General features: G+C 39.2%; 1 protein-coding gene across 1 annotated transcript in view; it reads left to right on the top strand.

Moving 5' to 3' along the window:
* The window catches only part of NDC1 (NDC1 transmembrane nucleoporin), a 97,208-nt gene that overhangs the window by 50,567 nt on the left and 29,281 nt on the right, over window positions 1-17,360 (top strand). The window contains 6 exon segments of the mRNA XM_007945924.2: window positions 5,217-5,375; window positions 6,600-6,845; window positions 6,936-7,051; window positions 9,593-9,643; window positions 12,012-12,075; window positions 13,740-13,840. Of these exon segments, the coding sequence (XP_007944115.2) occupies window positions 5,217-5,375; window positions 6,600-6,845; window positions 6,936-7,051; window positions 9,593-9,643; window positions 12,012-12,075; window positions 13,740-13,840 (737 nt within the window).

Below are 17,360 nucleotides of genomic sequence, written 5' to 3'. Positions count from 1 at the left end.
CTTGTCAGCTCTACTATTGTTGTTGTTGTTGTTGTTGTTATGTGCCGTCTTGACTGCTAACCAGAAGGCTGGCGGTTCAAACCCACCTGCCACTCCTCGGAAGGAAGATGGGGGAAGATGGGGCAATCTACTTCCGTAGTGATACTGCCTCGGAAACCCAAGGAGGGGTTGCTATGAGTCGGGTCCGACTCGACGGCACATAACAGCAACATACTTCCATTCCACAGATGAGAAAATTGAGGCACAGCTCTAGTGTACACCTGGGAATTCTGATCATTCACATGAACTGATAGGCCCTTTATCTGCCAACCCTATATATGATCTTGGATACACATACCTAATTGTTTGGCTTGTTCACCTATCTATCCGTCCATATACCCATGTTTGCTTTCTCTGACAGAGATTAAGTTATTTTTGACCCCAAGTGGAGAGCTCCCTTCCCCTGCTGTGTTACTTTGCTTCCTTTTTAAAAAAAGTAGGAAAGAAGTAGAGTTGACAGTGACCATGACCCAAGTATGCTCTTGCAGCTCTGAAACACTTCTCCATTCTTGTTTACCAAGCTCTTCAAGACTGCAGCTATGCCAGGTGTCTGCCCTGTTCCTAGAGGATACAGTCCTAGCCACCAGTGAGGAACAAAGACATTGAGTAGCTTTTCAGCTCTTTACATTGTTTTGCCAAACTTTTCAATTTTCAAATTGTATGATAAATCACCAGTAGTTAAATATTACATACGTGAAAAAAAATACATAAAAGTATAAATGATTGGAGCCACTTTTAGTTAGCATGAAAATACATAGCTGCTGCCATGGAAAAACAAACTGTAGCAAGATTTTTCTATCAGACATAGAAATTACTTAGGAATTCTTTATTCAAGTAAACTGTAACAGGGTGACATACTGTCTGCCAGAGAACTTGCATTCTGGGATACTATTATAATATAACTGGACTATTACATAGTTCCATATTGGTTTTTAGTTACAGTAGTGCACAGCATCCTGGGGCTTTTCATTCTTGTTAAATGGTACTCATCATGAGTTGTAAATAGGGGACATGTTTAAGAAGGGATCTACGTGGAGAGAAAATGATTGATTAGTACCCAGGATGTTGTTGCTATTAGGTGCCGTCAAGTCATCTGCAACTCATAGTGACCCTGTGTACAGCAGAACAAAACACTGCTTGGTCCTGTGCCAGCCTCACAGTCCCTACTATACCTGAGCCTATTACTGCAGCCACCGTGTCAATCCATCTTGTCGAGGGCCTTCCCCTCTTTCGTTGCATGACATCCTTCTCCAGAGAATGGTCTCTTCTGACAACATGACCAAAGTAGGTGAGATGAAGTCTGGCCATTCTTGCTTCCAAGGAGCATTCTGGCTATATTTCCTCCAGGACAGATTTGTTAGTTCTTTTAGCAGTCCACAGTACTTTCAGCATTCTTCGCCAACACCACAACTCAAAAGCATCAACTCTTCTTTGGTCTTCCTTATTCATTGTCCAGCTCTCACATGCATATAAGCAATTGAAAATACCATGGCTGTGTCAGGTGCACCTTAGTCTTCAAGGAGACGACATCTTTGCTCTTTAGCACTTGAAAGATGTCTTTTGCAGCAGATTTGCCCAATGCAATACGTCGTCTGATGTCTTGACTGCTGCTTCCATTGATGTTGATTGTCTTTGACAGCTTTTCTCCATCTGTTGTGAAGCTGTTTATTGGACCAGTTGTGAGGATTTTTGTTTTCTTTATATTGAGGTGTAATCCATACTGCAGACTGTAGTCTTTAGTTTTCATCAGTAAGTGCTCCAGGTCATCCTCACTTTCAGGAAGCAAAATTGTGTCGTCTGCGAATCTCGGTTTCTTGATGAGCCTTCCCCTAATCCTGATTCTTCTTCCTATAGTCCCGCTTCTCAGATTAGTTGTTTAGCATACAGATTGAGTAAGTATGATGAAAGGATACAGCCCTGACATACTCCCTTCATGATTTTAAACCATGCAGTATCCCCTTGTTCTGTTTGAACGACAGCCTCCTGGTCTATTTACAGGTTCCTCATGAGTACAATTAAGTATTCTGGAATTTCCATTCTTCTCAATGTTATCCATAATTTTGTTATGATCCACATAGTCGCATAGTCAATAAAACACAAATAAACATCTTTCTGGTATTCGTCACTTTGAGCCAAAATTCATCTGATGTTAGCTATGATATTCCACGCTCCATGTCCCCATCTGAATCCAACTTGCATTTCTGGAAGTTCTCTGTCAATATACTGCCACAACCATTTTTGAATTATCTTCAGCAAGATTTTACTTGCATGTGATGTCAATGATATTGTTCGATAATTTCCACATTCTGTGGGATCACCTTTCTTTGGAATGGGTACAAATATGAATCTCTTGCAGTCAGTTGGCCAGGTAGCTATCTTCCAAATCTCTTGGCATAGCCGAATGAGTGTCTCCAGTGCAGCATCCATTTGTTGAAACATCTCGATGGGTATTCTGTCAATTCCTGGCACCTTGTTTTTTGCCAATTCCTTCAGTGCAGCTTCGACTTCTTCCTTCAATACCATTGGTTCCTGATCATATGCCACCTCCTGAAATGGATGAACATCTACCAATTCTTTTTGCTGTAGTGACTCTGTGTATTCTGTCCATCTTCTTTTGATGTTTCCTGCCTCATTCAACGTATTGCCTATGGAATCTTTCAGTATTGCAATTCAAGGCTTAAATTTTTTTTTCCCAGTTCTTTCAGTTTGAGAAATTCCAAGCATGTTCTTCCCTTCTGGTTTTCCAACTCCAGGTCTTTGCACATTTCATTGTAATAATTGACTTTGTCTTCTTGAGCTGCTCTTTGAAATTTTCTGTTCAGCTCTTTTGTCCTGTAGATTTTCCTATTTGCTTTAGCTACTCTTTGCTCCAGGGCAAGTTTCAGAGTCTCTTCTGACATCCATTTTGGTCTTTTCTTCCTTCCCTGCCTTTTTAATGACCTCTTGCTTTCTTCATGGGTGATATTCTTGATGTCATCTCACAGTTGCTCTGGTTTTCAGTCACTGGTATTCAGTGTATCAGATCTTTCTTTAGATGGTCTCTAAATTCAGGAGGGATATATTCAAGATCATATTTTGGCTCTCATGGACTTCTTTTAATTGTCTTCAGCTTCAGCTTGAACTTGCATATGAGCAGTTAATGGTCTGTTCCACAGTCAGCTCCTGGCCTTGTTTTGGCTGAGGCTACTGAGCTTCTCCATCGCTACTTGCCACAGATGTAGTCGGTCTCATTCCTGTGTACTCCATCTGGTGATGTCCACATGTATAGCCGCCATTTGTGTTGTTGAAAAGTATTTACAATGAATAAGTTGTAGGTCTTACAAAATTCTATCATGCAATCTCCAGCATTATTTCTATCACCAAGGCCATATTTTCCAACTACCAGTGATTCTTTGTTTCCAACTTTTGCATTCCAATCACCAATGATAATTAACACATCTTGATTGCATGTTTGGTCAATTTCAGACTGCAGAAGTTGTTAAAGATCTTCAATTTCTTCATCTTTGGCTTTGGTGGTTGGTGTGTAAATTTAAATAATAGTAGTATTAACTGGTTTTCTTTGTAGGTGTATGGATGTTATTCTATCACTGACAGCATTGTACTTTAGGAGAGATCTTGATAAATTCTTTGTGATGATGAATTCCATGCCATTCTTCTTCAATTTGTCATTCCCTGCATAGTAGATCATATCATCTGATTCAAAATGCCCAAAACCAGTCCATTTCAGTTCACTAGTGCCTAGGATATTGATCTTTATGTGTTCCATTTCATTTTTGACAACTTCCAGTTTTCCTAGATTCATACTTCGTACAGTCCATGCTCTGATTATTAATGGGTATTTGCAGCTGTTTCTTCTCCTCTTGTGACGTGCCATGTCAGCAAATGGGGGTCCTGAAAGCTTTCCTCTATGCACAGGACTAAGTTTGGCTCTATTCTGAGGAGGCACCTCTTCTCCAGTCATATTTTGAGTGCCTTTAGACCTGAGGGGCTCATTTTCCAGCACTGTATCACACAATGTTTCACTACTATTCATAAGGCTTTTACTGGCCAAGGCCAATTCTTTGAGAAGTGGATAGCCTCTTCCTTCTTCCAAGTCTGTCTTAGTCTAGAGGCTCTGCTGAAACCTGTCCACCATGTAACCCTGCTAGCATTTGAAACACCAGTGGCATAGCCTCCTGCCTCACAGCAACACTCAAGCCACCACAGTAGGACAAACTGACAGAGAAGGTTGTCTCCCCTAGGTTCTACATTGCTCTGCTCCTTTCCTGGTCTGCCCTGCCCTGCTTGCTTACCCAGCCTGCCCCCAGGGAAAACACCTACCTTTCACTGGTCCTGCAGCTGGCTTACTGCATCCTGTGCCCAGGGTGGCTCCTTACACACAAACACCCACTTTCCACTAGTCTTGGGGCTGGCTTACTGTGGCCTGCGCCACGGGGTGGCTCCTCGCGTGCAAATACCTGCCTTCACAGGTCCTGGGGCTGGTACCCAGGATGGTAGTCGAGTTTTCTGTGGACTCTGCGGTTCTTAACAGAAGATAAAGCCTGAATGATTTCTACGTGCCAGCTCTAGGAGACAAAAGTCTTAAAAAATTAAAAAATAATGAGAAGGGAATTTTAAAGAGTATGGATTACAGAGTTTAAATAATTAGGTAGCCGATAAGTATGTGAATTAAATATAATGTATGATCTTTGTTAAATAATGGGTCCCTTCTACAGATGTAACAGCAAAAGAGGCTGTTATAAGAAAGCACAGTGGGTCAGACACAGTAGTTTAGAGGTCACTGAGGACCATGGGTTGCATCACATTTGACATACTTGTGTTTATCGTCTCAGTCTTCAGTCTGTTTTATACTGTTAGTGAGTAACCCTGGTCTTCTTCATCTAAACTGTGCTCTGGTGTTTAGCTTTATTTTAGTGATCAATTTGACTGTTTGTTTGTTTGTTTTAATGGTAAAATAGCAAGTTTTTGCTTGTAGACTTTTGGGAAAATTAATTCATTCCACAAATATTTATTGAGCTGCTGTGCATGAGATGACATGAGTATGAATAGTAGCTTAACTAAGAAACGTGGGCCCTGATGCAAAGTACAGGGTAGCATTTCTTGTTGATTTTTCTCTCCACTTTGAGAGGAGAATGTAAGATTGTCTGCATTTTAAAGGCCGGTGTTGGACCTCCTAGGTGGACATCCCCACAATTGGACGGCAATTTCAAGGGAGTGTTTGAATCTTTTAAATGATATGACTCAGAAACTGGTTCTCTACCAAGAAGCTGCTGCTACGAATGGGAGAATGGTGTCTTCATCATACCCTGTGGAACCTAAGAAATTGAACTCTCCAGGTAATGCCTAATAGTACTAAAACCCAGATAAAATATGTACTTTTTTTTTTCCTAAGAAAGAAGATAGAAGTTAACCTGAGGATGTGCATATGAGTGTGAGGTATATAAAATTAGGAAATATTGATACAACTTAGGAGATACTGTCCTGAACTAAGGAGGACACTTGTTTATCATTGTAGATTGAAAAAATTAAGTCCAGTGTAATGATAGTGATAAAAGGTTGACAAAATTGATCATCAAATACACTTCAGCGTACTCCAATACAAAGCCAGGTGAACCTTTACAGATGATTCTGGATGTTGTTTTAGTCGCAGTATCTCAGAGACGGAAAGTCACTAGATGGTGTCCAGAGACATATAGGGCATTACCCTTCCTGTTTGAAGATAACCTTATATAGTGTAGTAGTGCTTCAGTGTGAATGATGAAGACTGAGAGGTAGAAGAACAAGTTGAGGAATCTGTACTGTTAGACCACATCCCTTAAGTAGGACAAATACTGTATTACTTCACTATTGTAAAAAGTTAAGGGGAAAAAAAAAGTTAAGGAAAGGTTTATATGTGGAAGGAAACTTTCTTTGTTGGTTACCAGCTATGGGAGGGGAGAGGAGAGAATTGCTAGATAGGTGAGGAGAAAAAAAAAATGTATGTATAAACACACACACACACACACGCCACCTCACCCCCAAAGATTATTAATGATTATAAGGGTAGGAGGGAGGGGGAAAGGGGAAGCTATTGTTGGTGGAGCATTGAGTTGATGCTGTTGGAGGTGGAGTATTTTGGAAAAGCATAGCAGTAATGAAAAATGTCATCAATGTCCCTGAGCTGTAAATGTGGAAGTTGTTATGTTGGTGAATGTCTTAGTGTATATGCTTTTACCACAATTAAAAAAAAAAAAAATGCTATAAAAAAAATAAAATGTGAATTGATGAGTTCATTCAAAAACAATCCCGACCTAGAGAAACTTACCTTGAAGATGAGAATATTTATGGAAGGAGAAAAACAGTAGGCTGCCCCTGTCTGACAGCAAAAGATATATAAAGCTCCTTGATTTTTATCAGCTCTTCAGTCTGAATATGAATGATTGTTGAATTACAGTGGTCAAATGTGGATTTTGGGAATGTAAACCTATTTAGGTTTCTAAACCTATTTGGTTTCTAATCTACTAACCTTAGGTAAATGTATAAAATGTGAGAACCTGTGCACTGGCTCTGTTCTTTTACAGAAGAAATTACCTTTCAGACACCAAAATCTATCCAGATGACTCGACCTTCAGTGCCACCATTAGTTAAAACATCGTTGTTTTCTTCAAAATTATCTATACCTGATGTTGCGGGTTCTCTTGGGACCCCTTTTGGCTCTAGTGTAATGAACCGAATGGCTGGAATTTTTGATGTAAACACCTGCTATGGGTCACCTCAGAGTCCTCAACTAATAAGAAGAGGGCCAAGATTATGGACTTATGCATCTGGTGAGGACCTGTTACTTCCTAAAATTTGAAATGTCAGAATTACAGAGAGCAGACAGCCTAAGCTTAATGTATTTTTTTTTTTTTAAATAGATCAGCAAATGACTGAATTTTCTAATCCTTCTCCATCTACCTTTGTTAGTGCTGAGGGTAAGACATTGGGACAGCCCAGTGTTATTTATTCATGGATTCAGAATAAACGTGAACAGGTAGGCTGATATGGCTCTAGGACTTCTATTTGTATGTAATACTGAAAGCATTAATGATCTCATATGAGTAAGCCATCAGGACTAAATAGGTGGTTATTTTATTTTATTTTTTTTACATTTTATGTATTAAGTTGAAACATGAGATTGCCAACATTCATCTAGTTTTGAGCTATACAGATGGCAGTTTCACTTGGGTTAACTTGATACAATGCCTTTGCTCTGTGGATTCTTTTATTTAAGAAGCATTTACTGAGTTCTTTATGTATGGGATGCAGTTTTAGACATCGGGAAAATAGCAGACAAAACAAAATCCTTGCCCATACAATATTTACATTCTAGTGAGGGGGAAATAGACAAGCTAGCAAATCTGTTATACTTTATTTTTTTGAATTAAAATACATTAATTTTAAGACTTATTTTATGTACTATTAAGAAAAAAATTTGCCAGTTAAACTGTGACATGCTATTGACTCTATGATGCATATGTGGTGTTAAACATGAAAAATAAGAGTTATAAAAGGAAAGGAATTTGGTGTATCTTATATAAAAAACATGAAGCAGGTAAGGGAGATAGTGGCTATCCAGGGGAGGGAGTACCATTTTATGTGCGGTGATCAGGGGAGATTTCACTGATAACATGACTTGATCAGAGAATGAAGGGGAGACAGAGAATAGCAAAATGTGAAAGTCCTGACATGGGAGTATGTTTAGCATGTGTGAGGAACAGCTGGGCACCAGTGTGACTAGAGCAAGAGTGACTGTGAGGGGAGAGTGGTAGATGGTGACAAAAGTCAGAGCTAGCTAAAATTTGGTGTGTTAACATCGGGCCATTCGGTGTTGTGAAGACTTTTCAAGTAAGATGGAAAGCCACTGGATTATTTTGCCCACAAGAGTGATGTGATGTGATTTAATATTTTTAAAGTGCTGTTCTGGCTGCTTTGTTGAGAATAGGATGTAGGAGGGCAGGGGTGAAAGCAGAGAGACACTGGTGAGGCTTTTGCAGTAAGTAAGCTAGCAGGAGATGGTGTTATCTTTGACCACAGTAGTTGTAGTGAAAGTTGTAAAATGTGATCAGGGTCTAGGTATATTTTGAGGGTAGAGGTAACGGGATTTACTTATGGTTTGGTTGTGGCCTGTTGGAGACTAAGTCAACATTGACTCTAAGGTTTTTGGCCTAAGGATCTGGAATAATATAGTTGTGATTTATTGAGGTACAGTTTGCTGATTCTGGAGGAAGAGATTTGAAAAAAGTGAGGTGGGGAAATGAGTTTTCCTGATATTAACCAAGTGAAAATACTGAGTAAGAAATTGGACATATATCTGGAGTATGGGGGAAAAAGTTCTGGGCTAGAAACATCAATTTGGAAGATATCTGAGTATTGTCATATTTAACACCATGACACTAGATGAAAACTTATGGGGAATGTAGCTACAGAAAAAAAAAAATCAATCCAAAACACCCACAGCCTCTCCCTGCCAGTGATTAAAAGCACAGAGATGAGAGGAACAGCAAAGGAGACTGACGAGTGGTCATTGAGGTGAAAAGAGAAAGATGAAGTGTCTCCAGAGGAGGAAGGTGTATCAGATGCTGAGTGTCATGTTGCCTGAGGTGCAAAATAAGAGTGCATTGGAAATGTGGAGGTCTTTGATTCCTTGGCAAGAGCTATTGGGTGGGCTATTGGGGATGAAAGCCTGATTGGAGTGGGTTCAGGAGCAATGGGAAAAGAATAGGAAACTGAGCCAGATCTTTCTAGGAGTGTTCTGTGAGGGAAGCAGAGAAGTGATAGCTGAGGGGAGATGAGTCAAAAGGGTTGTACTTTTTAAGATGGTAGAAATTATAACATGTTCACTAATGGAATAGTTGATTGTAGAGAAAGAAAAATAGAAGGCAGTTTACGAACTTCAGGATCCTAAATGGCTTTATATGCCACAAGTACTGCTGTGTTGCTTTTTGTATAGCAAGTAGATATGATCTGCTTGCTATATCCCTCTGGCTAGTCAGGTAGCTTTTGGGTGTGAGTATAGTGGGAGCAAATTCACTTTCAGGTATTTGGAATATATAGTTTTCAGCTTGATACTAAGAATTTTTTTCCCCTGTAATTGTTAACTAGTAGAAAACCACTTTGTGTCTTAAGATTATTATTTTTTTTTTTTAGTAGGGGAAACATGCTGTTTGGGTGTTAAGACGTTAAAGGGCAGGGCAGCTTGTAGAGAACTGATAAAGAATATGGCCTACGAAAATATCACCGGAATCACTTACATTCCTCTTACCATGACAGGGTTCTAATTGGTAAATAGACGTGTGTGTATGTAGGCATGCAGTTTAGGTTAAATGTCCCATCTTCATTATCCAATTTATAGTACCAGAGTATCTACTTAAGTGATTTATTGTAAATATCATTGTTTTTTTCTCTGCAAGATGTGGGGTGTTTGATTATGTTTATCAAATTAATGTCAGGAAGAACTAAGAAATGTGTGATGTTATACTTGAATAGAATTGAAAACTGTAATTGTGCTAATTTTTTCTTCTTTCCAACTCAGATTAAGAACTTTTTGTCAAAACGGGTGCTGATAATGTATTTTTTCAGTAAGGTAAGAATAAGTAGTTATAGCATTGGAATACCAAAAAACCAAACTCACTGCCATTGAATCGATTACAACTCATAGCAACCCCCATTGGGTTTCCAAGGCTATAAACTTTTACAGAAGCAGACTTACACCATCTTTCTTCACAAAGCGGCTGGTGGGTTTGAACCACCAGCCTTTTGTTTGGCAGCCAAATGCCTAAACCACTACACCACTAGAGTACCTACCATTGGGAATGAAGGAGAGGAAGTAAGAAATGAAGGAGTAGATAGGATCTGACTTCTAAATATTTACAGCTTAATTCTAGCAAGCCACGCAGCTTTATATAATGCTTCACTAAACTCCATTTTAACAGTAGTTGCCTTAGACACACTTCTACCCTCAGTGATTTCCTGAGACTCGACTCAGTAGGCCTCCTGAGTCTAATGACTGCAGGCAGCTTTGTGCTGATAGGCAGCTCTACCGTTTCCTGCTGTCTGGATCTTTCCATTGCAAGCACATCTGTGGCTATCTGATGCTTCATGGCTCATTATTCTGCTAACATCTTTGTGGCCAATTTGGTGTTAAACAGAGTTGACTGAGTTAGGTTGCAGGTGATAAACTTGTGATGGGTAAAAACTTATAATCTGGGCCACAGACTAATTGACTTTCCAGTTTATCTCCTTCTCTAGCTGCCACAGGAGAGTAAATCTCAGTTGCAGAAGCTACAAATTCACTTTGTTTTCACTGGCTACAGCTGTTGTGTGTTCCTTTAGCCAATGATGAGCACAACCTTTGCCCATATGTAAGGGAAAGTTTTTGGATTTAGTTTTTTAACCTAGCTTCTCTTTCTGCAGATACCTCAATATTAGCTAATACCATACTCACTCCATTAATGCCTTCAAGTGGAAGTTTGCATTGTCATCATTACTCATTTTTATTCTTTGGGAGTTCATACTCTGGTGTGGAAAGAGATCTGAGTAAACCTGAGTGAATTGGAGATCTGAGAGAAGTATAGATAAACGTAACAAAAAATTATTTCTAGTTCTTGAAACTGATTTTTCACTACTGTGGAAGATCCACCTTCAAAACATAATCTACCTTGGGCTATCCATTAGAGCTTTGAGAAAGGTGTCAGACCTCTATAAAGAGGAAGAGGTGTCTAAAGTTGTACTTCAGTGTTTTCTTTCAGATGGATTGGAAGAAAAAGTCACCCTGAGTATCTTATCACTGCTTTTTCACTTAAGTTTCCTCATCTAATTCTAATAGTAATCCTGCAAGATATGTGTTGTTCTCATTTTACAAATGAGAGGAAAGCTGAAGCTCTGAGGGGTAAAGTGGCTAGCCTGAGGGCAAACAGCCACCACGTATGTGACTGAGCAGACCTGGAACAAGATCTCCCATTCCTTGGAAATGAGCAGCTACTTTTGATTCTTACTTTGCAAGTTGTTGTTATATGCCCTGGAGTTGGTCCCGACTCATAGTCCAAGGCAATATCACTACAGAAGTAGATTGCCCCATCTTCCTTCCGAGGAGTGGCTGGTGAGTTTGAACCACCAGCCTTTTGGTTAGCAGTCAAGTGCCTTAGGCACTCTGCTACCAGACTCCCGCCTTCCAAGTAGATCAATTGTATGATAAGAGTTCTATATACTGGTATTTGATATTGAGGTCAGTAGGCTTCACTAAATGCCTATTAAAAACCAGTGTTTGTTTAAATGGGCCAATTTTTGCTCCCTGTTTTTTAATCTTGATTTATTAAAGGAATTGGGGTGGTTTTTCTTTGGAGTAGGGATAAGGGCTAAAGGGAGGCAATATGTATTTAGACTCTGGGTGGTGCAAACAGTTAATTCACTTGGCTGCTAAGAGAAAGGTTGGTGGTTTGATTTCACTAGAGGTACCTCGGAAGAAAGGCCTGGTGATCTACTTCTGAAAAATCAGCCAGTGAAAACCTTACAGAGCACAGTTCTACTTTGACACACGTGGAGTGCCCATGAGTCAGAATCAACTCTATGACCCCTGTTTTTTTAAAAAATAATTATTTAGGCAGTTCTTTTATTTTAAAGAAAAGCTTGCTTAGCCATTCTCTTAAATTCTGTCTATACTGATGTTCTGAGATGGGTTAAACAAATGTAACTCTTATTTTAAATGAGAAACTGAGTCACAGGGATTTAGAAACTTGGCAAAGGTCATACAATAAATTGGTGGCAGAATGCCCTCTTGCAGTTCAATCATATTGTATGTGAATTTATTTCAGATTTTAATTATTAGAAGGCAAGACAATGGAGATGATTATTATAATTTACACAGTTGATTAAATGAAATACACAAACACATGCACACACACACACAATTTTTGCCTAGAGGAGTTTGCTCAGTGTTTCTGTTTTATTTGTAGCACCCGGAGGCCTCCATTCAGGCAGTTTTTTCAGATGCTCAAATGCATATTTGGGCATTAGAAGGTAAGCCCTGTAGACTCATTAGACTGTAACTATGATTTTAATTATAGTTAAACACTGAAGTAAACATGAAAGATCAGTTCTGGACTTTGATCTCAACCTTAATTTTAGATGTATTTTTTATATCTTTATTTTTATCAGATCTTTTTTTTTTCCTCAGATAATTTTGTTTGTACTTTAATTTGGGCAGAAATTGCTATTGTCCATAAGCAGAGAAATTGAGTCTGCGTCTTCTGTATCATTCTAGATCATTATTTGAAAAAAAGGCAATGAATATAGATTGTTTTTTGACTGCCAGCTTTTGTTAAACATGAAAACTTAGTTGTTAAAAACTGTTTATTTTCATCTTATAGACAGTGCTTTCTTAGGGCTTACATAGTACTTTCTCAGAGAGGCCTTTCCAGACCACCCTGGGAAAGTATTCTCACCTTCACCCTACTCCCTTACTATGCTTTATTTTGTTTCCTACCACTTATCACTATCCAACACAGTTTTTATTTTATTTTATTTTATTTTTTTTAAATTTTTATTGTGATTTGGGTCAAAGTTTACAGAGCAAATTCACTTTCCACATACACTTTGTGTTATGACATTGACTACAATTTACCATAATGCAACAACTCCCCTCCCACTTCCTCCTCATAGTTACCTCATCCCTGTGTCCTTCCCTCCCATCCATTCCTGCTCCCTGAGCTGTCTCCTTGTGCATACACTGCTCTTCTGTTTTCCCATGATTGATCTCTCCAAGGCGTGTATCTACCTCAGGTAAATGTTCAACTCATATGCCTGTCTTTTGTTTGGCTAGAAGCCAATTCCAGACCTGAAGGGCAACTAGGGGCCATAGTCTCAGTGATCCCATCAGGCTCTATCAGACCAGCAAACCTTGTCCCCTCTCCCCTTTTTTTTTAAATGATTTTGAGTTTTGTTCCACATTGTTCTCCAATTCTATCCAGGATCTCCTACATAGATTCACCTCTGAGTGGTTGACAGTGATAGCCAGGCACCATCTAGTTCTTCTGGTCTCATAATCATATAAGCTGAGGATCGCATGGTTTACCAGTCACTTGGGCTGATTGTTTCCATACGTCTTTGGTTTTATTCATTCTTCTTTGCCCTGGATGAGGAGAGACCCATCATTGCATCTAGATGGCTGCTTGCAAGCTTTTAAGATCCCATTTGCTACTCACCAAAGTAGGATGTGAAACAATGTTTTTGTGTAGCTTGTGATGCTGATTGAGCTTGATGTCCCTTGTGACTGTAGTCCCGAGCCTGCAGGTCCAACTACTTGCTCCTTCTGGGTAGCTGGCTGTGACCAAACAGTGACCACAACTTTGTCCCTTGTCAGTTGGCAGTTTGAACCCACTGACTGCTCTGCAGGTGAAGGATGTAGCATTGTGCTTCCATAATGATTACAACCTTAGAAACCCTGTGGGGCAGTTCTTCTCTGCCCTACACAGTTGATATGAGTAGCAATCAACTCAACAGCAGTAGGTTTTGGGTTTTATTTAGATCTTTCACCCATTTTCTATTATATTGCCTCTCTCTTTTTTTTTTGTTAGGAATTCTTTGTGTTCAGAAGTCTTTGTCAAATAAATGTATTACTTACGAATAGATTTGCCTAATTGTGATTCAGTATAATTCTTACGTTTGTTTTCTTTCCCCTTGAGGTCTGTCTCACCTAGTAGCAGCATCATTTACAGAAGATAGATTTGGAGTTGTCCAGACTACGTTACCAGCTATTCTTAATACTTTACTGACGCTGCAAGAGGTATGCAATCTATAGGTTGGGTAGTGGTGGAGGTTTGCCCCTGCTTTTTAAATTTGTTTCTTTGATATCATATTTGTTAATAATAAATTGTACATTGGAAGTTAACAAAAATACTGTTCTCACCCTCAGGAAGTTACAATCTAAAGGAGAAAGATAGGAAGAAAAAGTTATTCTCACTACTAATAATTGTATAGAAACAGGAATGGAAAATATGCTAAACCTGTAGGCTATACTTCCGGTATTAAACAGATTATTTTGGATATTGGAGTTTTGTTCAGTGCTGTAAGTTTGGATCCCTACTCAATTTGTAGCTACTGAAAGTGACCTGCAGTTAAATATTATGCAGCTAATGAGTTTCTGTTGATTAGTAGCCAAGAAGAGGTAAAGTAAGTGGGTGATCCACCATGCTGGGTGACTAGTTTTAACTGACAGGTCTGTTTAGTTCTAGATGGAAAAAAATGTAGGAAAGTAAAACATACATACTTTTTGTTTTCCAGTAGGCTTTCATTTCTAACTTTATGTTGAGTGATGTTTTACACCACCTTGTAAAGTTAGTTACATGTCAAATGAGAGGTATAAACAATCAGCGCTAGATTCATATAGTGATGGGGTGAGGGAGCATCATAAATTTTCTGGAGGAGGTGGTATTGAATTTGGCCTGAAAGGATAGCAAGTGATTCATATTTTGGTTTTGAGAAATCATTTAAGATATGAAGGAAAAACATGCTTCATTTTCTTCACAATTCATTTTACCTCTTAGAAAGTCTTATCTATCAAAACCAGTGATATATATATATATTTTTTTTTTTTTTCGCTTTGAGTTTTCTTTGTTCTCATTGTCTCATTTATATTACTTGAGACGTGTATGTCCACATGTTGTTCTTGATTGTTGTTGAGTGGATTCCAACTCATGGTGACACAGTATGTGAAGAGTAGAACTGCCTTTCAGTAGAACTGCCTGTTTTTGAGGTGCCTCTGGGTGGGTTTGAGCCACCAACATTTTGGTAAGTAGTCCAGTGCTTTGTGGATCATAACAAATTATGGGTAACAATGAGAAGAATAGGAATTCTAGAACACTTAATTGTGCTCAGGAGGAACCTGTACATGGACCAGGAGGCTGTCATCCAAACAGAACTAGGGGATACTGCATGGGTTAAAATCAAGAAGGGTGTGTGTCAGGGTTGTATCCTTTCACTATACTTATTCAGTCTGTATGCTAAGCAAATAATCCAAGAAGCTGGACTGTATGAAGAAGAACATGTATCAGATTGGAGGAAGACTCATTAACAACTGTGATATGCAGGTGACACAACCTTGCTTGCTGAAAATGATGACGTGAAGCACTTACTGATGAAGATTAAAGTCTGTAGTCTGCAGCATGGATTACACCTCAACATAAAGAAAACTAAAATCCTCACAAGTGGAGCAATTAAAAGCAGCATTATGACAAATGGAGAAAAGATTGAAGTTGTCAAGTATTTCATATTACTTGGTTCCATAATCAATACCTATGGAAGCAGCAATCAAGAAATCAGACAATGTACTGCACTGGGCAAATCTGCTGCAAAAGACCTCTTTACAGTGCTGAAGGGCAAAGATATCTCTTTAAAGACTATGTGGTGCACCTAACACAAGCCATGGTATTTTACGTTGCCTCATATGCTTGTGAGAGCTGGACAATGAATGAGGAAGACTGAAGAAGAATTGATGCTTTTGAGTTGTGGTGTTGGTGAGGAATAGTCAAAGTACCACAGACTGACAGAAGAACTAACAAATCTGTCCTGGAAGAAGTACACTCAGAATGCTCCTTGGAAGCAAGAATGACCAGACTTCATCTTACCTACTTTGGTCATGTTGTCAGAAGGGACCATTCCCTGGAGAAGGATATCATGCTTGGTAAAGTGGAGGGTCAATGAAAAAGAGGAAGGCCCTCAACAACATGGATTGACACAGTGGCTGCAATGATGGGCTTAAGTATAGCAAGGATTGTGAGACTCATGCAGGACTGGACAGTGTTTCATTCTGTTGTACATAGGGTCACTATGAGTCAGAGCCAACTCATGGCACTTGACAAGTCCAGTGCTTAACCGTTTATACCACTGAGGGACTCTTCTGTCCAATTGGATAGTTTCATCATTTGTTCGATTTTCCCAGCTACCTTTCTCTAAAGATACAATTTCCTAGTAATTCCTCACAGCTTCTAATCTTTGGCTCCCCTTACTACACAATGGGATAACTGTGATTTGGTGATATTTTGGTGTCCATGGCATGCTTGTTTTTTTATCACTCTGGATATGTATATAAAATAACAATAGTGAAAATGGCTGTCATCTTTATACAATGCTTGGTGTAATAGTTAAGTTTGTATGTCAGCTTGGCTGGGCCTGGTTGAGTGGCTGGGCAGAGTGATGTTATATCTTTACTTTATTTAATCCTCATAGCTGTCTTGTAAGATAAGCAAGCCAGAGGTATCTTAGCTCTATTTTAAAGGTAAGCTGAGACTTGAACCAGGCTCTTGCACTGTAGTAGGTACGCTTCAAGATAAGCTGCAGGTCTGTATCCCTTATTTTACCATCTTGTCCTGTTCCCTTTTTTTTTCCCTTCCCCCATGTAGGGCTCTGTATTCAGAGTACCCTCAGACCATGGCTTTCAAACTTTTTGGACCATAGCCTGCAGCAACAAATACATTTTACATTAGATTCAGAATATGCATATATGAGTGTGTATGTGTATGTAAAAGAAACAGAAGATTCTTAGAACACTATTTACTTTTCCTATATGCATTACATTCTTTTGTTGTTAGGTATAGTTTAGTTGATTCCGACTGAACTGAGATTCAGTTGAATCTCATAGAGACCCTGTGTAAAACAGAACAATATACTGCCCTATCCTGCACCATCCTCAATCCTTGCTATGCCTGAGCCTATTGTTGCAGCCATTGTGTCAGTTCATCTTGTTGAGGGTCTTCCCCTTTTTCTCTGACCCTCTGATTTACCAAGCATGTTCTCCAGGGACTGGTCCCTTTTGATACCACGACCACAGTAGGTAAGACAAAGTCTGGCCATTCTTGCTTTGAAGGAGCATTCTGGCTGTACTTCTTTCAGGACAGATTTGTTCATTCTTCTGGCATTGCATGGTAATTTCAGTATTCTTCACCAACACCACAATTCAGAGGCATCAGTTCTTTGATCTTCCTTATTCCTTGTCCAGCTTTCACATGCATGTGAGGCTATTGTAAATACATGGCTTGTGTTCAGTGCATGTTAGTCTTGAAAGTGATTTCTTTGCTCTTCAACACTTTAAAGAGGTCTTTTGCAGCAGATTTGCCCAGTGTGGTACGCTGTCTGATTTCTTTTCTTTTCTTTTTATTGTGATTTGGGTGAAGATTTACAGAGCAAATTCACTTTCCATATAGCAGTTTACATATACTTTGTCTCATGACATTGACCACAGTTTACCACAATGCAACAGCTTCCCTCCCATTTCCTCCCCATAGTTACCTCTTCCCAGTGTCCATCCC

The sequence above is a fragment of the Orycteropus afer genome, unplaced genomic scaffold, assembly GCF_000298275.1.
Source record: "Orycteropus afer afer isolate SDZICR_OR568_19922 unplaced genomic scaffold, OryAfe1.0 scaffold00145, whole genome shotgun sequence".
In the NCBI taxonomy this organism is placed as follows: domain Eukaryota; kingdom Metazoa; phylum Chordata; class Mammalia; order Tubulidentata; family Orycteropodidae; genus Orycteropus; species Orycteropus afer.
Note: the sequence above shows the minus strand (reverse complement) of the source record. Positions and strands in the feature narration are given on the sequence as shown.